Raw genomic sequence first — 24,474 nt, 5'->3', positions numbered from 1 at the left:
AATTTCCGGGGCTTGCATCTCTGCCCTAGGCTCTGGGAGTGGCCTGCTTCCTGCAGAAGGACCCCCCCCCCCCCCGTCCCTCCCTCTAGGACTGCTGTGTAGAGGACAGGCTTGCTGCAGATTCTGCTGCTTTCTGCCACGTGGGTACCCTGCCCTGTGCACCTGCCATGCGGGTACCCTGCCCTGTGCATATTGGGAAACACCCTAATTCCACAAACCTACTTGCCCAAGTGGGCAAAGGAATTAGGTGGAGGGTCAAGAGTTTGTAGAAAGCAAGTTTCTGTCTGACTGAGGCTGTAGGGATCTGGGTTTTATTTTATTTTGATTTTGGCCACACCTGGCTGTGGTTGTGCTTTAGGGCTGATTCCTAACTCTGTTCGGATCATGGTGGGGGTCGTGGGACCATCAATGGTGTTGGATCTAACCAGGGTCTACTGTGTGCTGCAAGGCAAGCGCTCTACTGTGGCTCCAGCCTCAGGGATTGGGATATTTCATTAGATGACTTTCACTGTGTTTGATGAGAAAAGCAAAGGAAAGATTCCGTGTTCTGACAGAGAGGGAGCTTTGAGCACTTGACCATCACAACCTCAGGTATTACTTTCACTCGAGTCTCTCTCTCTCTCTCTCTCTCTCTCTCTCGGGTGGTTGGCACATGTTGCTGTGCTCAGGGCTTACTCCTGGCTCAGGATCACCCTGGCAGTGCTCTGGGGACCATATGGGGTGCCTGGGATAAAACCCAGGTTAGCAGTGCATGTAGCAAATAAATACTTTACCCATTGTGTACCACCCGGCCCCCGAGGTCTGTTCATTTCTTGTAGAAACAGATTGTCCATTCCAGGCCAGGAGAGTTCTTAGGAAAGGCTCAAGAGCCCCAGGGAGGGAGAGCACAGTGAGACTCCATGGGCCCCCATCCCAGAGCTTGGCTGCTCTGGGCCCTGACGGCACAGCTTGGCTGTAGGGGAAGATTCTCTGGCATCTGCCCAGCAGTGGATTTATACTGGTCGGCCTGACCTACCTTAGGTTGCCTTCATGCATTCCAACATCTCAGATTCTGCCCCCCCCCATCCTTCCCCTGTGATCTCCCTCCTTATCTCCAAGGTCCCCATCAGCTGTTCTGGTTTGTGGGTTGGGGATCTGATTTTCTTTCTTTGTTTTTTTTTTTTTTTTTTGCTTTTTGGATAGCACCCAGTGATGCTCGGGGGTTATTCCTGGCTCTGCACTCAGGAATTACTCCTGACGGTGCTTGGGGGACCATCTGGGATGGCAGGGATCGAACCCAGGTCGGCCGCGTGCAAGGCAAATGCCCTACCAGCTGTTCTATCGCTCTGGTGGGGATCTGATTTAAAAACCTTTCAGAAAAATGTTCTTAGACAACCTGAGAAATTTGTTGAACAGTAGCCATGGAAAGATGATGAGTAGGAAATAGGAACCGCATGGCCAGGGATGTGGGGCGGGAGAATGAACAGCAGTTGTCAATGGGAAAAACCAAGAATTTTTATCCTTTGGAAACAGGTTCTGACTCGGTGAGAGGAGCTGGGGGAAGAGAGAAAGGCTGGACTTGGTGAGTGAGGCCTCTCCTGAGCTGTTGAGGCTAGTGTTGCTTTTCTGTTTTTTCTGTTTTTTTTTTTTTTTTTTTTGCTCTTTTGGGTCACACCCAAGGATGCTCAGGGGTTACTACTAGCTTTGCACTTAGGACTTACTCCTGGTGATGCTCTGGGGACCTAACCCCAGCCACGTGCAAGGCAAACGCCCTACCCACTGAGCTATGGCTCCAGCCCAGAGGCTACTATTGCTGCTTCTCTAAATCTGTTTCATTTTTTTTGGAGGGGGGCACACCCAGCAGTGCTCAGGGCTTATTCCTGGCTCTGTACTTAGGAACTACTCCTAGTAGTCCTTGGGGGACTGGTATATGGAATGCCCGGGATCAAACCCAGGTCAGCTGTGTGTAAGGCAAGTGCCCTACCCACTGTACTATCTCTGACCCCTTGCTTCTAATTTTCTTTTTTTGGCTTTTTGGGTGACCTGGCAATGCTCAGGGGTTACTCCTGGCTCTCTTTGTGTTGCATGCGGCTGACCCAAGGCAGGGACCCTACAGGGAGGCACCTAATTCCATCCCCCCCCACACCCTAATTTTCATGCCAGGCGTAGACTCTCCCAAGAACTGCTCCCCGCCCACTCTCACGGTTCCTTCACAGCTGTGCCTCCTGAGGGTCACTGAACCTCTTCCTAAACTGCATGGGGCTTCCCATTGGATTTGATTCCACTTCCCAGAGGGTCTGATAGAGTCACAGCTGGAACTCTGGGCTCCTGGGGAGGGCGGTTGCCCAAGGCCAAGCCAGAGTAGCTGAGCCTCAAGAATGGCTGGTGATGGCCGAAAAGCCGCAGACGAGTGTGATGTTGGACACAGCGTGTCCTGCCACTGCAGCTCTGGAGTCTGAGAGCAAGGGGGAGACAATGCCCTGGGGGCCGCAGTGAATTGGCGGGGGGGGGGGGGGTGTGCTGCCTGGGAGGGACGCTGCCTCAGCTGGGGGGCATTGTCACCCCAAGGGGTTGTCCTGGTGTTCCACGAGAGGTTGCACCATTGGTCGATGCGTTTGGGGCAGCGCGCCCTGTGTGGTGTCTGGACCCCTGAAGTGTGTTTCATGCGGAACTGTGAGCCCAAGGCAGGGAGTGTTAGTCTGGGAGCAGACGTGATTGTCCCCATTCCCTCCGACATAGAGCTGGGCGTGGAATCCAGATGGAGGCTCTATTCGATTTGTTTGAAAGCTTTATCTTCTCCTGGGCCATACCAGACAATTGACGGACTGTCTGGGCACGTTGGGTGGATGTGTCTGAGTTGCTGTTTGAGCTGAGATGCTGGGGGTTACCTATGTGGGAGATGCTTCACAGACCCTGTGTGTGAGCTGAGCTGCTATACAATACGTTTCCTGGCTGATAACTCTGCAACCCTGACTGGCTAATTTCCTGTGGGTGGTCCAGGTTTTTTTTGTTTTGTTTAGTTTGGGGGCCAGACTGTCAGTACTCAGGGCTCACTCGGCCGCAGTGGGCCAGGGATCTGTAGCCCGGGGTAGACACGTCCCATGCATGTGGGGCATCATTCATGCATCCAAAGATGCTTAGTCTTTAAGCACAGTTCCCTTATCTCAAATACCTTTCTAGTATTTGATTTTAAACTTTTCTCCTATTTCTACTAGAATTATAACATGCCTAGTTTTTCCTTTGCCATTTTGCTTTTAGATGCCAGGAGTCCAGTGGTAGGGCGTCGCACATGTAAAAGCCTTTTTGGTTTGTTTTTTTTTTTTTTCCTTTTGTGGGCCAGGCCCACCCTTGCTCTGGGGCGGTTTCTGGCTCTGTACCCTATGCAGTGCCAGGGATGCATCTGGTGGCCGATGGACACAGAGTGAGCACCTTAACCCCTGTGCTATCTGTCCACAAAGCCTCTTTTCCCATTTTATTGCGATGTAATGTTACATTGTGAGGGGCTTGAGTGTCCCATGTCCCATGGCCTTCTATTAATAGTTACCGCCTCTGTCACACAGTGACCACCAGGCTGGTTGAGATGATCCCACCCTTCTCCAGAGGACAGCAGCAGAGGGTCTTGTCCTGGGAAACAGGCTGCAGACATTAAGCATCAGGTCCTATGGGGATGCACGCCTGCCAGCCTAGAGTCTAGCATCAGGTGGGGAACAGAGGCTGGGGTGCAGAAGAGTGACTTTGCAGAGCCCCTGGGGGAGGGTACAAAGGGGCAGATGCCCAGAGAATGGGTATGGCAGCACCCCAATTCACCACTCCTCAGAGGTCTTTGGCTTAGTGCCTCCAGGAGACTTGTCTGGCACCCATCTGCTTTTTGTTTCTTTTTGGGTCAAACCCAGCGATGCACAGGGGTTACTCCTTGCTCTGCACTCAGGAATTACCCCCTGGCGGTGCTCAGGGGACCATAGGGGATGCTGGGAATCGAACCTGGGTCAGCCGCGTGCAAGGCAAACGCCCTACCCGCTGTGGTATCGCTCCGGCCTCTGCTTTTTGTTTTGAGGGGTCATAACTCCGTGTTCAAGGCTTTAGTTTTATTCACTGAGAAGATTCCAAGATTTCAAGGGCTGAGGGGAGATTTCAGAGCCTGGTACTTTACATGTGGGAGCCTGTATTCTGTTCCCTGCACTGAATAATCCCCCAAGCTTTGGGGACCGACTCCCGTATATAGCCAGAAATAGCATTGCCTACCTGCCCAGCACCAGTGGACGGGGCCCACCCCCCAAAACCATTTAAGGCTTGGAAACAGGCTCCATGCAGGGGCGCCTCTCTGTAATCCTTTGCAGACCAGCGAACTCTTCCTGTCTGATTTCGAACATGGAAAAACTTCTGGATTTGTCTCCTTCTTGGTGTTTTTTGTATACCTTGGTGCGATTATCTTGCTGGTCTGCTTCTGCTGACCTTGTTAGCTTGTTTGGTCTGAAAAATGGGGTCAGGCAGAGATTGCACTTTGGGGAGGTACATAGAATAGCTCCAGCATAACACTTTGTTTTGTCTTGTTTTTTTTTGGGGGGGGGCCACACCTCCTGACTCTACTTTGGGACTTGGGGTGGGGCTTCAGGACCCTAATGGGAAGGTCACTGGAGATTAAGCCTAGGTCAGCCATGTCCAAAGCAAACACGTGTCTTACCTGCTGTATCACTGTGCTGTCTCTGGCCCACCTTAACGGTTCTGCAATCTGGTTGGGGTAACAATCAAGAACTTGTGCAAGGCAAGGGAGGGGCATGTTCCCCGGCTGAGATTTTCGTCCTGACTGTGCAGAGGGAGGCATTCCATACAACAGGGGAGGCAGGAGAGGTTTTAACCACTTAATACATTACCAAACCTTAACCCAGGCCATGGGTGGGGCAAGAATGTCTCCTTTCCTTCCACACCGCCTCCTTGCTCCACATTGAGTTGAATTAATGCAATTACAAGGTGCTGTGGAATAGCTTTCCTGGAAAGTGCTCCAGGAAAAAAAATGACCTCATTCAGGAGATGGGGTGGGGCCTGTCTCTGCCTTTTCTGAAGTCTGACTGGGGGTGCCACCTGCTCTGTCTACCACATTGCATTTTTTTTTCTTGCTTTCGGTGTCGCACCCAGCGATGCACAGGGGTTACTCTGCACTCAGGCTCTGCACTCAGGAATTATCCCTGGCGGTGTGCAGGGGACCATATGGGATGCTGGGAATTGAACCCGGGTTCGCCGCGTGCTAGGCAGACGCCCTACCCGCTGTACCACATTGCATTTGAACAGGTCTGGCCTGCTGCTCTGGGGCGAGTATTCAGGCTCATAAGGCAGGACCCTGTAGCAAGAGTGGATCAAGGCAGGGAAGGGTAGGCACCACAAAGTCTTGGCACCTGAAATCCCCCAGCCTCTGGCTAGGCTCAGTTCCTCTGCAGCCCAGGGCTAGGACCTGACTTCCAGAAGACAAACTTAATGTCAAGTCCCTCTGGACTCAAGCTTCTGTCACAGGGTATGCTTGGTCCCTAACTTCACACCCATGATGCTGAGGCCTCACTCTTGACTCAGCATTCAGTGATTACTCCGGGAAGGCTCAGGTGACCATTATAGGGTACTGGAGATTGACTTGGATCTGCTGCATGCAAAGCAAGAACCCTACTAACTCAACTAGCTCTCTGGGCCTGAGGTCTTTAACTTCTGGGGAATCTGCCTGTCATGTCACATGTCCCCTGTCTGTACAGATCTTGGCACTGCCGCTTGGTGGGGTGATGTCTGTTTCGACCACAGGAGGAGGTTAGGAGATAATTGATTCATGTGCTGCACATAGAAACCTGGGAACGCTGGATCCTTTTCGAGGCAAGTGTGGGGCACCTACCCACCTATGTCAAAGCCACCCCACGACCTTGTAGGAAGGTGCAGGTCACCCCCCACACCTGACCCCTCCTGATGGAGAGCTTCTCTTTAGCGAAGGCCACTGGTCGCTGTTGTTGGGAGTTGGGTAACATCAGTCCTTTTTTATTCTTTCAGTTTTGGGGTGCATAGGGTACTCCGGGCTTACTCTGGGCTCTGCTCCAATCATGCCTGGTAGCAGCGCTCAGAGACTGTGTGCTGTGTAGGGGATTGAACCCTGGATCGTCCGGTCTCAGAGAGCAAGGCCTTAGCTCTGTCTCTTCAGCCTTCACTTTTACTTATTTTTGGCCAGAGGAATCAGACTTGGGGCCTGAAACTTGCAAGGCGAGTGCTCAACCCCTGAGATTTCAAAAGACCCAAACAGAGACCCTGGAAGTTACAGGGAGCCCCTTGGGAAGAGGTGGGGTGAAGATGCTGCCTCCATCCTGATACCCAACATTCTGGTGCTTCCATCTACCTGTTGCTGAGAGAGAGAGAGAGAGAGAGAGAGAGAGAGAGAGAGAGAGAGACGTGCGTACACGTATATATGCATACATGTATGTGTATGCATCTTTACCAATTAGGGTTACGCTGAACAAATAGTTTATTGCCTCAGTTTACAGTTCTGTGACTGAAAGAGTTACAATGCAGTTACAGTGCACCTGGGGATTCATGTCTACCTGGGGTTAGCCCAGGTGACAGCCCTGGGAACGGCCTTGGTATAGCCTAGCTGCCCTTGGACTATGTGGTCTTTGGAGCTAACTCTTGCTCTGTGCCCTCCCTGCTGCCCTTCCTGGTGGGTGCTGTGACTGCCCAGGGTTGACATGCTCTCCAGGGGGCTGCCTGCCAGGCCGCAAGAGACGCGCACTCTTGGTTGAAGCTCCTGCCGTGTTTCTTGATGGGCTCTTGGCTGCTCGACCAAGCTCGCCAGAGGACCAAGTCTTTGCTCAGTGGTGCCACGGCTCTTTCTTTCCGTGGCTCTGGCAGGAGTGCTGGGGGAATGGCCACCCCCACAGCTCTCAGTGCTGGTGGCACACAGGAACGGGACTGCGGCCAGACCCTGGCGGGGCCCGCTCACAACCACCACATACTTCTCCCTCGAGGCCAGGTCTGTGCTTGCCAAGGGAGGCCTGTGGCAGTGCAGAGGGCCCCAGGATGCATTTATTGAACTCCAGGATAGAAAATGTTTTAGCTGTGGAGACACACAGAGCAGGGAATCTCTCACCCATGGCTGCAGTTTCTAGAAGCTACTGTGTGTTTGTCGGTGAGGCCAAAGGAGAAATTAAGAAAGTGTGGGATTTAGAACTTATTTTTTTGGGGGGGGTTGGCAAACCTAGCAGTGTGTGGAGTATAACGGGCGGAGCTCTGGAAACCCTACAGGGCAGTGCTGGGGTCACACAGAGCTCCTTATCCTCCCTGTAGGATCTCACTGGCCAGCAAGTCATGTTTTAAACCCTGCAGATGGAGCAGGGAGTCTGTCCAGCTGCCCTGAGCTTAGGGCCATCCGGCAGCCCCAATACTTGGAGAAGATCACTTGGTTTTTCTTCCCACAGTCTCTGCCGTGCCCAGAGGCCTGCACCTTACACACTGCAACTTTTTGATGCTGAAATCTGGCTTTGGGGGAAGGCTTTCTGCCCACAGCGTCTGGCCCTGAGGCCAGTGGACAAGTTGGCACTTCCGAGATTCTGGAGGAAGGCCTGAAGTAGTTAATCATTGTCTCTGGGCTTCTGAAGGGAGGCCATTCCAGCCTGACTGTTGGCCCAGTTATAGTCTGTGAGATTTGGGTAAGCTCACTTTCAAACTTTTGACAGCCACTACTCCCAGAAACTTCTACTTTTCCAGAACTTATGCGGTCTTTTTTCTTCTTTCTTTCTTTCTTTCTTTCTTTCTTTCTTTCTTTCTTTCTTTCTTTCTTTCAGAGGTGGGGGTCACACTTGCAATGCCCAGGGATCACTTTTGTCGGTGTTTGGTGACCTATGGGATATTGCGGATCTAAACTGAGATGGCCATGTATGTGGCAAACCCGCTATACCATCACTCTGGCCCCTTCTCCAGAATTTTCTTTGGAGGGGATCTCTCTTGTGTCCACGCCTGGTGGAGCCCAGCGTCTCATCCTGTGCTGGCTACCCAGATGATTTAGTTCATTGGCTTGGCTGATGGAGAGGCACTGGAAATTAATTATTACTCTGAGCTACACTTCAGCAGTTTTCCTGGGATTTGGGCTGCTCTGGGTCAGCCAACCTGTTCTTGCGGGTCAGGGCTAGGGCCCAGGCTGGGGAAGGCCTCCTCCCTTACTAGCAAGAGAAAACAAGACACCAGGAACTTTGAACCAGCACAGCCTGGACCCCACGGGGGTAAATAAACCATGCTGTGTTAGGAATCCATCCATCCTCACAACCAGGACAGAGTCACTGCAATACGCTGGCCCCGGGAATCCTGGGAAAACACCAAATAGCAGGAGGAAGGGGCTTGAGATCCTGCACTTCTTTTGGCTTTGGGCCCATACCTGGCGATGTTCAGGACTTAACTCCTGGCTCTGTGCTCAGGGGATCACTCCTGGGAGTCCTGGTCACCATATGGGATGCCGGGGATCGAACCTGGGTCAACCACGTGTGAGGTGTAATGCACTCCTAACCAGCTTTGGAGTCTTTGCCAGCCTGTAGCTCCCTCTGACATGGGGAACTCTAGTCCAGCTTCTTTGCCCTGTGCCCCAGCTGGGAGGGTGGACCCCTGCAATGGACAGTACTGCAGGTGACCCACAAGTCCGCATGGGGGCGCTACAGAACCGTTGACATTGAGACCCGCAGCGCCCCCTGGTGAGTACGTGCCAGCATTACTTACGCAGCCTAGAAGCTTCTAGAAAGTTACTACTCTCTGGAGAAAGAGTGTGCGCCAGCAGTACCTCGTGGCGGTGAGTCCTGGAGAGGGGGAACGAGGGCACAGAATGCCCAGGGCTGGACTGTTAGAGGCTTTTCCCATCGATTGGGAATGATTTCCAAATGGGGTTGAACAGGAGCGCAAGGCCTCACCATGGACCTAGGCTAATTTTTTAAAATTTTCTTTTCGGGTCACACCCCGCGATGCTCAGGGGTTACTCTTGGCTCATGTGATCAGGAATTACTCCTGGCGGTGCTCGGGAGACCATGTGGGATGCTGGGAATTGAACCCTGGTTGGCCGCATGCAGGGTAAAGGCCCTACCCGCTGTACAATCACCCCAGCCCCTAGGCTAATTTTTTTCCAAGAAATAGAAGCCAAATGCAAAGGCCCGTGACTTGTGGCTTTTGTTGTCTTGGGGCCAACCCTGGCAGTGCTCAGGGCTTACTCTAGGCTCTGCACTCAAGGGTCATGCCTGGCAGGCTTGGGGTACCACATGGGCTGTCGTGGATTGACCCCCCCAGGTTGTTGTGGGCAAAGCAAGTGCCTCACCTGCTCTGCTCTCAGACCCTGGTCTGGGGCTGCAGGAATTCTGGTGAACGTGTCCTTGGTACTCAGTGAATTTAATTCGGTGATGTTGTGTTGTGATTCCTGGAGGAATCGCCCCTCCTAGAGATATTGGAGGGTTGAGACTAACTCAGCTGTATGGAGGACAGTAACCCGTTCCCTGTGAAACAGGCATGAGCTCAGGAGGCGAATGAATCAGTGGAAGGTCCAGGTCTTCCAGCCCACAAAGGTCATGCAGCCCCTCAGTCCCTCAGAGAGAGCCTGGGCTGAGTTACTGTTTGCCTCCTGCTAATGCAGACCCCAGCCCCAGAGCAGTAGGAGCTCTGAGGTGGGGGTCAGTGGGGTCATGCCCTGTGGTCAGTGCTCCCCTGTCCTTGTGGGTCTGTGCCTCCTCCATCCCTTCCCTTCTGGGGTACTTGGGACTCTCAGCCCCAGCTGGTGAGGGAGGAGGGGAGTGAGTGACAGGCCAGCAGACCAATAGGCCCTGGAGGTTGCTGTGAGGCGGGGCTTGTGCTGCCATGGAGAGAAGCTGTTCTGTGGGGGAGGAGGGGGCGGTGGGAAGAGGACCTGGAGATTGAGGGGAAGGGAGAGAGCAAACAAAGGGGTCAGGAGGGAAAATAATGCACTGGCTTCCTGAGTCTGGGCAGGCAGAAGGGGCCAGGGGCAGAGGGGACCAGGGCTGGCGGCAGGCGGGAGGGTCCGAAATGGCATTGTTTGAAGTGGGCAGCTAATTGCTCAGAGCGGCCGGAGCCCCAGCCCCTGCCCCGGGCGAGCCTCCCTGGCCGGGGTCAGCGCTGGCTCCTCGGCCTTTGGGCTGCCTGGCCACAAGGAACCAAGTCCTGAGCCTCCTGAGTTTGGTGAGGGGGGGGGCAGGTTGTTGGGGGGCGGGTTGGGCGGGGTGCCTGGGGCAGGGGTCGTACATGCATGCGTCCTGGGGTCGCCGGGCCCAGGGACTTGGACCCAGCGCTGGGAGCTTTGTAGGTGCGCCGCCTAAACCGGCCTTGGCACCCCAGCGCCCTGACACTTCTGGCCCCCCACAGGAAACCATGAAGGGGGACACGCGTCAGCTGAGCGGAGAGGAGGAGGCCAGCGGGAGGGAAGACTCCATCATGACCAACGGGGCCTGCAGCGACCAGTCCTCCGACTCCAAGGATGCCCCGTCCCCCCCGATCCTGGAGGCCATCAGCACCCCGGAGATCAGAGGTGGCTGGGCCCGGGGGCAGGGGGAACACAGCAGGGACGGTTTCTGCCTGGTGGGAAGGCTCTGGGAAGCCGGTCCCAAACTGGGTGTCCACGTGTGTCGATAGAGCCCCACCAGCTTTGCCACTCTGAGCTCCCCGGGGGTGGGTGAGTGGGGGACCGGCTCTCCTTAGCAAAGAATCCCATAAGGTGCCCCAAGCAAATGCCCTGGGGTGCTTGCTGTTGCCATGGTTTTGGGGTCACACCTGGCACTGCCCAGAGCATCACTTTGCACTCAGGAATTAATCCTGGCAGTGCTCTGGGACTATATGGAATGCCAAGGATGGAACACGGGTGGGCTGCAGGCCAGGCAAGCACCTTACCCGTGACAGTATCTCACTGTCCACCCCACCTTTGCACTTTATTTATTTTTGCTTTTTGGGTCATACCCTGTGATGTTCTGGGCTGACTCCTGGCTCTGCAGTCAGAAATTACTCCTGGCGGTGGTCAGGGGACACTATGGGATGCTGGGAATTGAACCCAGGTGGGCCTAGTGCAAGGCAAACACCCTACCCGCTGTGCTACCATTCCAGCCCTATGGCCTTTTTACTCACGCATCAGAGCTTGAGCCTTTGGTCCCTTGGGAGGGGATCTGGCACCCTGGGAAGTGGGTCAGAGGGCAGCCACATCCACCCCGCTTCAGAACCTTTTCCCGACAGCTCTGCATGCAAACCCCTCTTTCCATTCTGCCCTTGGAAGGTGCTGGTGCTACGCAGTCCAGCAGGACTTTCTGGCAGGTAGCGAGTATCCTCTGTGCCCCACGGTAGCCGATAGCCACACACAGGCAGGGGCAGCGATGGATTGATTGGTCACGTTGGCAGGACGTGACACCCACAGGGACAGAATCCCCAGGAGCGACTGTTGGGGCTGGGCAACCAGGAATAGATCTTGGAAGAGGACACTGGACCTCTGGTTCACCCACTAACTCTCTGGTTCTTTTAGCCACAGGCCGAAGATCGAGTTCCCGACTGTCCAAGAGGGAGGTGTCTAGCCTGCTGAGCTACACACAGGTACGGCTTCTCTTTTGCAGATTGTAGAGGGTGGGGAGATTGACCAGAGGTCCAGCAGAGCTCTGAGGGTGCACCAGGAATGGGCAGGAAGCCCTTGTTGCAGAGGGGGCATGAGCAGTGCTTGGCTCTGAGGGGAGGCTGAGAAGCCGCTAGTGAGGTGTTTGACAACAAACACATCACACTTTTGATCCTGAAGCTTCTCATTATTCAATTTAGCTTTCTTTTTTTTTTGGGGGGGAAAGGGGGGTTCATTCCGCTACTCCTGGCTCTGCACTCACACATCACTTCTGGCAGAGCTCAGGGACCATCTGGGATGCCAAGAATTGGACCCAGGTTGGTCGCGGCAAGGCAAGCATTCTACCCACTGCACCATCTCTGTGACCCTGGTGGAGCTTTTTCACTTGATTCTTCTGACATAGTTTTTGAAATATACCTGGAATGATCAATTACATCATTTCATTTAAAGTGTCCCTTTTACAAGTGAAGACAATCTAACATGGTCGTGAAATGATTCATATTATTGTCCTCGTGGTTTTAGAAATGCATGGAATTGACGTAAATCTATGCTTTTCTGGGCCACATGCGATTCTTCTGGCTCTGGACACAGTCCTGGCAGGGTTTGGGGGATCATATGGGGGTCTCAGGGATTGAACCCAGGTGGACTATGTTGTCTCTCTGGCTGCTGATTTTTTTTTTATTTGATTTTTTTTTAATTTGTTGAACTAGAGAATGATTATTGCCCTAGAATTTCCCGTTTGGGGGGACAATCCCATCCATGCTCAGGAACCATGTTGGCAGTGTCCAGGGTTGAAACTGGTGGTCACATGCAAGGCCTCTGTGTACTCTCCTCCTCCCCTCCCCTCCCCTCCCCTCTCTACATCCCCCCCTTCCCTCATTTCCCCTTCCCTCTTCTCCCTTCCTCTCCCCTCCCCTCCCCTTTCCTCCTCTCCCCTCTCTCTCACTGTCCTGCCCAATATCTATAGATATTTATCTTTTATTGCTTAATATACATATGCCTTGAGTTTATCAATCATGCTAGAGTTTTGCCCACTTGGATCCTGTTTCCAGTGCCTGCCTGTGTCAGACCAGCATTCCTAGGTAGCGGCTCTCACATAGATTGGGTTTTGGTGGGGATCAGGATGAGCAGGAATCAGCTGTGCGCAGGGGACAGTGGCCTCCTAGGCTCAGGACAGCTGCTGCCCTTCCGTCAGATCACCCTGCTCACAGCAGGGACATTCCTGTCTAAACATTTGCTTTGCCGCCCGCCCTGGAGAAAGCCTGTATTATTAGATCCTCACGCCAGCGCTCTTCATGCTTCTCCCTCTATCCTTGGCGGGCGGGGGGAGCGAAGACTCTGGGTTGCAAGATTCAGACACCCTTTTGCCTGGGAAGCACCAGAGATATCAGTGGCAGGTGCCCCTGGGTCTCCCTAGTCATGGGGATGGGGCTAGGGCTGGAGTTTAACATTTTGATTCCTGGACCAACGCACTGTCCCCTAAGCTTTGGGTTTTTTGGTCATACCCAGTGATGCTCGGGGCTTCCTGGTTTTGTACACTCCTGGCAATGCTCAGAGCAAGCATTTTTGCCTGCTGTGCTCTCTCTTCAACCCCCATTCTGAATTGAGAATTTTAAAGATTCTGGGGAGGGTGTTTGGGATCCCAACTGACTGCTCAGGGCTTATTCCTGGAGGGGATCAGGACCATATGAGATGCTGGGGACCACATCCCGGTTAGTTGTGCATCACGTCAGCCCCAGGCAGACCCCACTTTGCTCACGATGTCGATTAAGTTCCCTTTGTTTTGTTTGTCAAGGACCTCACCGGCGACAGAGATGATGGAGAGGACGGAGATGGCTCCGACACGCCGGTGATGCCGAAGCTCTTCCGGGAAACCAGGACGCACTCCGAAAGCCCAGCCGTAAGTCCCGCCCGGAGCCTCCACGCCTCCGACATGTAGCCTGTGGCACAGCTAAGCATGCATCTCCCAGAGAGAGGTTATGGGGTTGAAGCTGGAGAAGGGCCACATGCCTCAGTTGGCATCCTGGCCCAGTTTCTTTTTTTTTTTTCCCCACTTTTTGGGTCACACCCGACAATGCACAGGGGTTACTCCTGGCTCATGCACTCAGGAATTACTCCTGGCGGTGCTCAGGGGTCCATATGGGATGCTGGGAATCGAATCCGGGTCGGCCACGTGCAAGGCAAATGCCCTACCCGCTGTGCTATTGCTCCAGCCCACCTGTGGCAGTTTTAATTTATACTTTCTCATGTTTTTGGGTTTTCTTTGTTTGGAGAGAGCCATGCAGCAGTTCTCAGGGTTTTTTTTTTTTTTTTTTTTTTTTTGGTTTCTATGCTCAGGATCTCTCCTGACAGGGCTCAAGGGACCCTATGGCATGTCAGGGATCAAACCCAGGTCAGCCATAGGCAAGAACAGCACCCTGCCCTCTGTACTATCTCTCCTGCCTTTTATATATGTTATTTTCAGTTTTGGGATCCACCCAGCAGTGCTTGGGATGACAGGCTATTGAACACAGGGATGAAACGTGGGGTTCCTGCAGGCATAACATGAGCCATAGCCCCCTTGGAATTACCGGGTGCCAACAGGGGATACGCGTCACCTCCTTTCTACAGATCCCAGAACTTAACCCAAAGCTAAACAAGAAATCCTTCAAGCACTCAAACCCTGGTTTATAACACCCAAGGTCTGCATTGTTAGGACACCTGGGGCTTGGGACCAGAGTAGTATAGTGGCTTACACCCTGCTCTCGTCCTTGCCTTCATGTGGCCTTACCTGGGTTCGATCCCCAGCACCGCATGGTACCAGGTCAAAGCCACGGTCCTCTAATCCTTGAACACAGCCCTGAATCCTGAGCCTCACCAGGTATGGGCCACAAATGAAAAAGAAACCTGTGCTGGATTACTGGAGTTAAGGTGCTGGTTTTGTGTTCCTGTGGGTCATTGGTTTGAATCCTGGCGCTCAAAAGATTTCTGAGCACCAAATGCCGGGAACAAAAGAAGCATCACCTAACTAAACCTACCTCTGAGGTTTTGATTCATCGCCATTGACAATCCAGCTCATCTTCTAAGATTCTTGGAATTTCACTTTCTGGCATTGGGGTCCACACCCGGCAGTGCCTAGGACTTGTGGCTCTGTGCTGAAGGATCACTTCTGCCAGTGCTCAGGGGGGCATATGCTGGCCTGGAACAGAACTTGGCAAAGTCATGTGCAAGGCAAGCACCTGACATCCTGCTCTCCAGCTCCTAGGCTTTTTTTTTGCGTGCAGAGGCAGGGGGACAATTTCCTTTAGAGTGTCCCTGCATTGTTGTCAGTCTCTCTTGCAGGCGCGGCTGCAGCTGGGCGCAGGAGCATGGGATGGGGAACCCTTCTCCTTCCGCTGTCCCATGGCCTTGGGAGTTGGCAGTACAGACCAGTCTGCTTAAGCTCCGGCTCGACTCCATGGACCTGAAGCTCCACCCCGGGTCCCCCCACTCAGGCCCCCCAGCCCCCACTCACCACGGCTCCCGTGTTGCCCTCTCCCTTCTAGGTCCGAACCCGAAATAGCACCCGAGCTTCCAGCAGGGAGAGGCAGAAGCCCTCCCCCCGTTCCACCCGAGGCCGGCACGGCCGCCACCCCGTGGACGACAGCCCCGTGGAATGCCCAGTGACCAGGGTTGGTTCTTGGGAGCTCGGTCCCTGTGCCGTCTCTCTCTGCGTCTGTGTCGTCGGAACGGATGGAAAACCAGGGCCCTCTCCGCCTTGTCTGGCGTCAGCGCTCTCTCTCTCTCTCTCTCTCTCTCTCTCTCTCTTTTATTTCTCTCTCCCCCCTTGGTGCTGGTTAGATCCTAAATTCTATGAACTCTACTGAGCTGATCTCCTGGACCTGGGGGGTCTGCGAGCCTGCCCATGGGGCTCTCTGGCCTCTCTGTGATCTTCACCGGCTGGACCCCAGGGCAAGACCACTGGGTCGGGCACAGCACCTGGATAAGCGGGTTCACAGGCATCTTCCCAAAGGACTCTCCTCTCTCTGTTCTCATCACAGGGGTGTCCTACGCACTCGAGCTGGACGGTCACCTACTTCCCTCCTAACTGACGTTTCCACTCTCTATTGGCCTGGGTAGCCCTTGGGTCACCCTGGACAGTGGGGAACCAAGCTTGTGTCTTTCTGTTCACAGTCCCTGCTGCGCCGAACCGAGTCCTCGGCCAGCACCCCGTGGCCGTCACCCTCCAGCTCTTACCTCACCATCGACCTGACGGATGATGATGTGATCCCACAGAACAGCAGCACGCCCTACACCTGCCTGGTCACGGATGGCCCGCAGGATGGCCCGGAGTCCCCCAACGTGCGGGATGCTGACAGCCGAGACACAGACAGCACCGAGTACCAGGTACTGGGGAAGGGACAGGACAAGGACCCCGAGGGGAAAGGATGGCGCATCATTGAGCCTTTTAATATTACTTATTTTGGAGCACATCTCCCACTTCCCAGTGAAAAGGTCTCTTGTACCCAGAGATAACGCCTGGATCTGCCCAGGGGTTGCTGTGGGTAATGCTGAGGAAGCAACTATGCCAGGACTCAAGTGAGGTTCTGCTGCATGCAAGGCTAGTACCTTTTTTTTGGTGTGGGGGTCACGCCCGGTGATGCTCAGCGGTCACTCCTGGCTCCTGCACTCAGGAATTAGTCCTGGCGATGCTCAAGAACCATATGGGATGCTGGGAATCGAACCTTGGTCGACCATGTGCAAGGCAAATGCCCTACCCCCTCTAGCTGTGCTATTGCTCCAGCGCCCAAGGCTAGTACCTTAAACTCTATATACTTAGTATTTTCCCATCCCTGCCACTTTTTTTGTTTGGTCAATGGGCCATACCTGGCATGCTAAGTTCTCATTCCTGGTGTGCTGTGAACCATATGTGATGCCAGGGTTCGAACCAGGGTCAACCATGTGCAAGGCAAGCACCTTATGGGTTGTAGTATTTCTCCAGCCCATTGAGCCAGATTGTTTTGTTTGTTTTTGTATTTTGCACCATACCCAGTGTTGCCCAGGTCCCAGTTCTGGAGATACTGTAACCTTTTGTGGTGCCATGGACTAAACACGGAGCAGTTGTGTGCAGAGCAAACACACTACGTCATGTAAACTTGCTGAACCCTAGTGCTATTATTATTTTTTTTTGCTGGAGGGCGGTGGCTGCAGAAGGGTGATTGGCATCCCAGAGCTTACACCTGGCTCTGCACTCAGGAATTGCTCCTGGCTTGCTTTGGGACCACATGGGATGCTGTAGTGGAACCTGCATTCGCATGAGCAAGGAAGTGCCCTCCCCTCTGTAATATTCTTCCAGTCCTTCTAGTGCCTTTTTAAAAAAAGATATTTCTCTTTTTGGGGATGGGACCACACCCAGCAGTGCTCAGCACTTACTCCTTCCTTTGAGCTCAGGGATCACTGCTGGCAGCTCAGTGGAACATGGGTTGCCAGGGATGGTACCTGGTCAGCTGTGTGCAAGGCAAATGCACTACCAACTGTACCAACTCCTCTGCTCAAAGAAAGTTTTTTTTTTTTGTTTTTTTAATCTTTTTTTGGTCACACCTGGCAATGCACAGACAAGGGTTATTCCTGGCTCTGTACTCTGGATTAAACGCCCAGCGGTACGCATCTCCCATATAGGATGCTAGAAATCGAACCTGCGTTGGCTGCCTGCAACACAAATGCCCTACATGCTTTGCTATTGCTCAAGCCCCAGAGGAAGTTTTTTTTTTTTTTTCTAAGCTCAAATTCAGCATCACTGAAGTACCATTGAGCTGACTTCTGCCTATTTGTTGGGCATGCACATGCCTGGCCTGAGGATTATGTGGTACCGGGGTTCCCACGGGCAAAATGTCTGTAATGGGCCACCCTTGGCACCATGTCCCAATTCTTGCTTCTCTTCCCTGACATCAGTCCCCATCACTGTCAAGCGGGTGATAATCATATTAGCCTACCCTGGACGAATTGAGGAGGCGTTCATAATATCACACTCCTGTAATTTGGTCTGTGGGGAAGTGTCTTCTTCCACTTCCAGACATGAGTTTGATGTGAAGGTTAAATATAACCAGACTTATGTAAAAGCTACTACCTGCCCAGTGTCCAGCCTATGGCCAAGCCTGCTCACCCAGGACCCTCTTTTTCACATGCAATCGGTTTTTTTTTTTTTTTGGCATCATGATGATAATTTTTTTTTTTAATTTTTTTAAAAATAATTTATTTATTTATTGAATCACTGTGGGAAAAGTTACAGAGCTTTCGGGTTTAGTTCTCAGTCATGTAGATACCAAACACATTTCCCTTTACCAATACTCATTTTTAGCCCCGAACCCCAATAGACCCCCACCTCCCACCCCTCCCAATTCTTGTGAGGCAGATGAGTTCTAGTTAATACTCTATCTACTTTGACTAGATAGATTATTTCGATAGAAGATGCACAATTATTCTTTAGAGTTTACGACCCACCCCCACCCCCCAATCAGACATGCTGAAACAGCGTTGTGAAATGATTTGCTTTCTACAACTTGGTTTAAGAATAAAATGAAGTCACGCGGCCGCTATCGCGGCCGCGCGGTTTTGAATTTCTGCTATTTTACTTATTGACCCTGGAAAAATTTCTATCAAAAGTTAGCTAGTTAAGAGATTGGTTTCTGTGCCCTGGAGTCGTGGCCGTGCCGGAGAGCCGCTCGTGGGGGGCAGCTGGCGACCTCGGTGGGGCGTGGGGGACGGCCCACAAAGCCCCCCTTCCCATGAGGTCCCCGCCGCTCCCCCAAGCCCGGCTCAAACCTGCTTTCCACAAGGCTCCCGTGCGGCCGCCATCTTTGCAATCGGTTTTCTAACCTGGAGTAGTTGGCCCTGGAGACAACAGGTTGTCAGTTCCAGAGCTGGTGCCAGGCCCTCGCGACCAGCAAGGTTTCTTCGGGCATTTCTTTTTTTGTTTGTTTCTGGGCCATATCTAGGACTATTTCCTTTATTCGTTATCCCCTATTGCACTGTGGTAGGGCTCACGGTGCCAGGGATTGAGCCTGGGGTGGCCCTGGTTAAGCACTTGTACCTGCTGTGCTGTCACTCCAGCCCTCTTCAGGGATTTTTTTTTGTAGGGGGGGGGTCACACCCGGCAATGCTCAGTGGTTCCTCGTGGCTCTGCATTCAGAAATTACTCCTGGCAGTGCTGAGGGGACCTTATGGGATGCTGGGGATTGAACTCGGGTTGGCGCATGCAAGGCAAATAAATGCCCTGCTATATCTGGTCCCTCCAGATGTTTTTACATGTGACATTTCCCCCCTCTCTAGGATGGGAAGGAGTTTGGAATTGGTGACCTCGTGTGGGGAAAGATCAAGGGCTTCTCCTGGTGGCCAGCCATGGTGGTGTCCTGGAAGGCCACCTCCAAGCGCCAGGCGATGTCCGGCATGCGCTGGGTGCAGTGGTTCGGTGACGGCAAGTTCTCCGAGGTGAGTCAGGGCGAGCATCTCCCCATGGTCCCGAGATGAGTGTGTGTGTGTGGGGGGGGGTAGAGGAGGGAGCAACTAGAGCTTGGTGTGGAACTATATTCCTGGGTGCCTCAGGGGAACTGTTATACTGTTATGCAAGATTTGGCTTCAACTGAGGTTCAGGTTGCATGGCAAGTAGCTTCAGTCCTCCTGTCTTCTGTCCAGCCCTGTAACTTTCTTTTTAAGAGACTCACCAATGTGGAGCACCCGGGATTGGCCTAGAAAATTGGAGCAAAGTTGCACCAGGCATTTACTGGTGCCATCACTGGTGCAGCGTCTTTCAATCTCCGTAGCACCTGGCAAGGCCTGGATCCCGGGCCTCCTGGATTTCTTTCTTTAGAGGGGTGGTAGTACTCATGATTTACTCTTGCCTCTGTACTCACGGACCACTCCTGGCCATTATCAAGGCAGTCTGCGGAATGCCTGGGATGGAACTAAGGACAGTCACGGGCAAGTGACGTGCCTTACCCAGTAGACTATGGCACTGGCCCAAGTGTGTTCCTGGTTCTTCTAGAGCAGAGTGACCAACCTGGATTAATGTGTGAAGGTCTGGGTAGGCAGAGGAGGTATTGGGTGGAAAGGATTGATGAAGAAAGGAGGGAAAGTCTCTGCCTCCAAACCATCCAGAGGAAGGTATGCCTTTGGCTTCTTTGGTTCTTGGTTTGGCTAGCTGTGTGCTCTGGCCTCGTGAATAGGTTATTTACAGTGTTGGTCTCAAGCTGATTAAGCAGAATCGTTCTGGTAGCACAGGAAGAGCTGTGCCAGGCCTGCATCGGAGAATCCTAACTTCTAGGGGATCGAGAGTGGAATTGTGCAGAGAGTAGTGCCCCAGTGATTGGTCTCTTTCAGAAAAGTGGATCTAATTCTCATCCTGGGAAGCCTTGAGGAAGGAACACTAGCAAGCTCAAGCCTCATTTAGATGCGGCTGTAGAGAGATATATAGCTTAGTGGGTAGGTGACTTGCCATGCACACAGCTGACCTGACTTCAATTTCCAGCACCCCATCCTATACCTCAGGTATTTCCAGGAGTGATTCCTGAGTGCAGAGCCAGGATTTACCCTGAGCTTTGCTAGGTGTGCCCCCAAATGGAAAAAAGGGAGTAGTATAGGTAGTGTATTTGTAGGATTTAGCTTCAAATTGGAGTCGGCTTTTTTAGTAAATAGCCATTTGTGGCAATGAAATGGAAGTTTGCAAAGGACAAGAATACAGAGAGGCATAAAAGCAACAGGACAGCGGGTCAGGGCTTTGTCTTGCATATGGTTGACTCAGGTTCAATCTTGGCACCCGATATGGACCCAAGTCAGTGAGGAGTGATCCCTGAGTACAAAGTCAAGAGTAAGTTGAATGAATCTCATCAAATTAGATAGAATTCATCTGACTAGAATTCATCTAACTAGAATTCATCATTAGATAGAATTCATCTAACTAGAATTCATCTGCCTCACAGGCAGTGAGAGGGTTGGGAGGGGGGCATATTGGGGTTCTTGGTGATGAAAAATAAATACCGCTGAAGGGAAATGTGTTTGATTGCATGACCGAGACTTACACCGGAAGGCTTTGTAACTTTTCCCACAGTGATTCAATTAAAAAAAAGTGTAAGTTGAGTCAGACGGAAAAACCAAAATCCAAAACCAAACCCCCTATCAGGGGTTTGACACTTGCTGTGTGGGGAAAGGAATAAACTGCAGATCCCACATCAGCCAGCAGAGGGCGCAGGATAGAGGGTGCCAGGTTGATGCTTTAGTGATGCATCTAATTACAGAGCTTGTGTGCCAATGATTTGAGTGAAATGAAATAACTGGGTTGTTCATAATTGCCCTGGCCCAGTGAGACAGGAAATGGGCCATGAAAGACTGGATTTGATGCTAATGAGACAAAGCATGGGTCTGTGAGATGGTGAGTCAGGATTCATATGGGGCCTTTTGTTGGATTGGTTTGAGCAGCTTGGCATAGCAGAAAGCACCTCAGGGCGCACCAGAGAGATGGCATTACGGCATTTCTTGTATCCAACAGACCCCTCACAAGAGCCGTTGAATGGGGGTCCCTCTTTTGTTTTTTAAATTCTCCAATAATTTTGGGGCCAACTCCAGTGTTATTCAAGGTTTATTCCTGGCTCTGCTGTCAGGATACCATATGGGGTGACTGAAATCGAACTGAGGTCAGTATGCAAGGCAAAATGTCCTGCCTAACGGGCAATAAAAACTGTGTCCCAGCTTTTTTTTTTTTAACTGTGGCCTCGGAAGCACCACTTTCAGGGGGTCGGTCGTATGAACTGTGGCTGGCATGAAAGAAATGGTGTCTGATCAGCAAGTGGGTGGTGTCATCTCATCCACCTCAGTTGCATCCACGCCTGACCTGGCTGCTGAGGGCATGAGTGCCAGACCATGGATGCTTAGTTCATGTGCAAGGCAGAAATCAAACAAGCAGTCCCTAGAAGATCCTTTGCTCTGCCCAGCGCTGAGCAGAAAGAGACATTATGCTCAGAGACTGACCGTGGAGCACCATCCTGGCCATGGTCCCTGAGGTTATTCCCAATTTTGGCCTGGTCAGGAGCTCCCCTCTGCCTGCTGGGGTGGAAGGGGTGGTTTCATTCAGACCCTCACACATGCAAGTAGGATCGAATCTTGGGCCAAGCACCGAATCACACCTGCCCAGGTGGGCTCTGCTATGGTTCCTGTTTGTTGTTCACACCTGCTGGTGCTCAGAGACTCCATGCTTCAGCACTCTCAGTGCTCCTGATCATGCCAGGGTTGGATTGAAGCTGGGGTTCCTGCATGCCAAGCATGCATTTGCTCCAGCCCTTGGAGTCCTCTCCTCTGTTTCACATATGGAGGGCCCTGTCGAGTAAGACTGTGCAGTGACGCCTCCGTGGCATTTCCGTATCCTGTTTTCCCACTCTGCTCTTTCCACCCATGAAGTTGGGTGGCCGGGAGTCGCCTTATAGGAGGCACCCAGCCACTCAGCAATAGTCTCTCTATGGGGGTGTCCTTCTCTTCCAGGTCTCTGCAGACAAGCTAGTGGCCCTGGGGCTATTCAGCCAGCACTTTAATCTAACCTCCTTCAACAAGCTGGTCTCCTACAGAAAGGCCATGTTCCAGGCCCTGGAGGTAAGTGGGAGTTGGGTCCTGCCTGAGGAACCGGCCCAATGTGAGGTCATTAAGAGTTCAGCACGGAAGGATAATACAGCGGCAGGGCGCTTGCTTGCCTTGCATGCGGGTTCAAACCCTGGTAACCCTATCGGGTCCCTGAGCCCAGCCAGGAGTGAACTCTGAGCACACAAACTGCAGAGAGCTCTGAGCACCGCCAGGTGTGGCCCCAAAGCCTATGTATGTATAAAGAAAACCCTGAAAAACTAAAAGATCAGCAGCAAAGCCAGCATAGTATGCACTGGGCACCCAGGATGGCTTAGGGAAGTGGACAGGAGTGGTGCAGACAGGCCCGGAGGTCTGGAGGTAGTGGGGGAAGCAGCTTCCTTTCCCAGGGCTTCCTGGTGCCACCCCAGCTTCCTGCCAACTGGGACACTGAGAGAACAGCTGGGTAGGGGGATAGTGTCTTTAATTCCAGTGAGGTTTTTCCAGGACCTCTAAGGCATAGTGCAGGCCAGCTGCCGCCTCGGGCTCTGCTCCTTCTCCCTTTACAGGGACTGGGTGAGGTCCTGGCCTTCGCCCAGACCTTGGGAGATCCAGGCTCAGCCTAACTGGATAGGTGAATCCTCACTGCTTGTCATGGAGGCCCCTCAGGTGGGCACCACCCATATGTCTTCACCAAAGGCATCCCCAGTGGGGCCAAAATTCCAAGACCCCAATGGGGCAGCTGTGATTGGCTCAGTTTGCTCTGGCCACTTGGTGTGTGCCCAGAGGCCTCTCTCTCTTGCTTCTCCCTGCACAAGCCCCTCCTTCTGGTCACATACCAGAGCCCAGGACAGCTGCTGGCTCTGACAGGGCCCGGTGTGAGGAATGCAGGCCCCAGCTGGGGGAACTCCCCGAGTTTGGTATGGCGTGGTGTGGACCCCCTTCCTCCAACCTCTCTGCTCCCCTCACCACCCCCCACCATCTACTTGCCATTCACCGTAGAATTTCTTCTGTCTTGGCAGAGAGCCCGGGTAAGGGCCGGCAAGAACTTCCCCAGCAGCCCAGGAGATTCACTGGAGGACCAGCTGAAGCCCATGCTCGAGTGGGCTCACGGGGGCTTTAAGCCCACCGGGGTTGAGGGCCTGAAACCCAACAACAAGCAACCAGGTGGGCCTGGGGCCCTGTGACAGCGCCTCCTGCTGGCGGGAGGGAGAAAGCATGCATTAGACTCACTTAAACTTACTGGTTTCCCCTCAACCTACCCAAACATGCTAACATACCTCAGCATTTCAGAGGTAGTCCTGGGGAATTTTCTATAACCCCTCACTCCAGAGGAGACCTCAAAGTCTAAAACCCCAGAGGTATAGCATGGCAGCCTTTTCCAGCTTCTCTGTTACTTATGAGTCAAGTGTATTTTGTTTGGATGCATGCTTTGTTTTTATAAAATATAGCTACTGGTCATGAAAGAGTGTTCAGACACTGGCTTCCAAGTGACTCTGAATGTGGTTCTCTGACCACCACCAGAAGCCAAGTTGGATTCCTGAGCATTGCCATTGGGACCTGCAAATCAGAATAAGGATCACACCAAATTGTTAAGGCAGCTAGAATGCTAATAAGGGTCCATTCAACATTTCCTCCCCATCTTTTATTTTTAATTCCTACCCGATGCTTATATGTGTTTAGCTTGTTGCTTTCCATTCACCCATCGGGCTGTGCCCAGCCAGGCCCGTTGCTCAGAAGCAGGGTGCGTCCCTGAGGGCGTGGGTTCATTCCCGTGCATCTCAGAAGCAGAAAGCAAGCAAATGGAAAAGTTGAGGTGCTCATGCTTATCCCTGTGGCTCCCCAAGGTTCTGACACCTGATTTTCAGGGCTCCCGTGTGTGTACTTTCCGACGGGCATTCACACATCTTAGCGACTGTGACTCCTGGGGGTACATGCTTGGCCCTGAGCTCCAACAATCCCTGGGAGGTGTTGGGGATAGCAGGATCCCACTTGGTGCAGACGAGATTTGAACTCCTAATTGGATGATTGAATCAGGAGCTCTAAGCCACAGCAGACCCTGTTCTGGAGTCATGATTACAGATAAGGTTGAGAAAAGAGGGTGTAGAATTGTGCTCCTAGGAGAACAGAAACACCATAAGTTGCTTCTGGGAGCCATGCTCATAGTTTGACTCTGTCCTGCATTCGCAAGTACAGGGAACTTTATTTGACACGGTCTTTTGAAAGCAGGTGCCGGAAATCCAGGACTTGTTTTATATTCCGCATATCATTTAACATAGTGATTTCTGTTTTTGTTTTGTTTTCCTGTTCCCCTAAAGTGGTTAATAAGTCGAAGGTGCGCCGTTCAG

General features: G+C 52.5%; 1 protein-coding gene across 4 annotated transcripts in view; it reads left to right on the top strand.

Moving 5' to 3' along the window:
* DNMT3B (DNA methyltransferase 3 beta) overlaps window positions 1-24,474 on the top strand; it is a 41,990-nt gene that overhangs the window by 3,439 nt on the left and 14,077 nt on the right. For 3 of the 4 annotated variants that reach the window (XM_056121732.1, XM_056121731.1, XM_056121734.1), the window contains exons 2-9: window positions 10,345-10,507; window positions 11,486-11,553; window positions 13,365-13,469; window positions 15,094-15,219; window positions 15,722-15,934; window positions 18,857-19,015; window positions 22,055-22,162; window positions 23,149-23,293. In XM_056121732.1, coding sequence (XP_055977707.1) covers window positions 10,351-10,507; window positions 11,486-11,553; window positions 13,365-13,469; window positions 15,094-15,219; window positions 15,722-15,934; window positions 18,857-19,015; window positions 22,055-22,162; window positions 23,149-23,293 — 1,081 coding nt within the window. In that variant the 5' untranslated portion in view covers window positions 10,345-10,350. The remainder of the gene's footprint in view (window positions 1-10,344; window positions 10,508-11,485; window positions 11,554-13,364; window positions 13,470-15,093; window positions 15,220-15,721; window positions 15,935-18,856; window positions 19,016-22,054; window positions 22,163-23,148; window positions 23,294-24,474) is intronic. The other variant, XM_056121733.1, reaches the window with a different exon arrangement.

The sequence above is a fragment of the Sorex fumeus genome, unplaced genomic scaffold (assembly GCF_029834395.1).
Source record: "Sorex fumeus unplaced genomic scaffold, SorFum_2.1 ptg000044l, whole genome shotgun sequence".
Lineage (NCBI taxonomy): Eukaryota > Metazoa > Chordata > Mammalia > Eulipotyphla > Soricidae > Sorex > Sorex fumeus.
The sequence above is the reverse complement of the archived record's forward strand: the minus strand, read 5'-3'. Positions and strand labels throughout refer to the sequence as shown.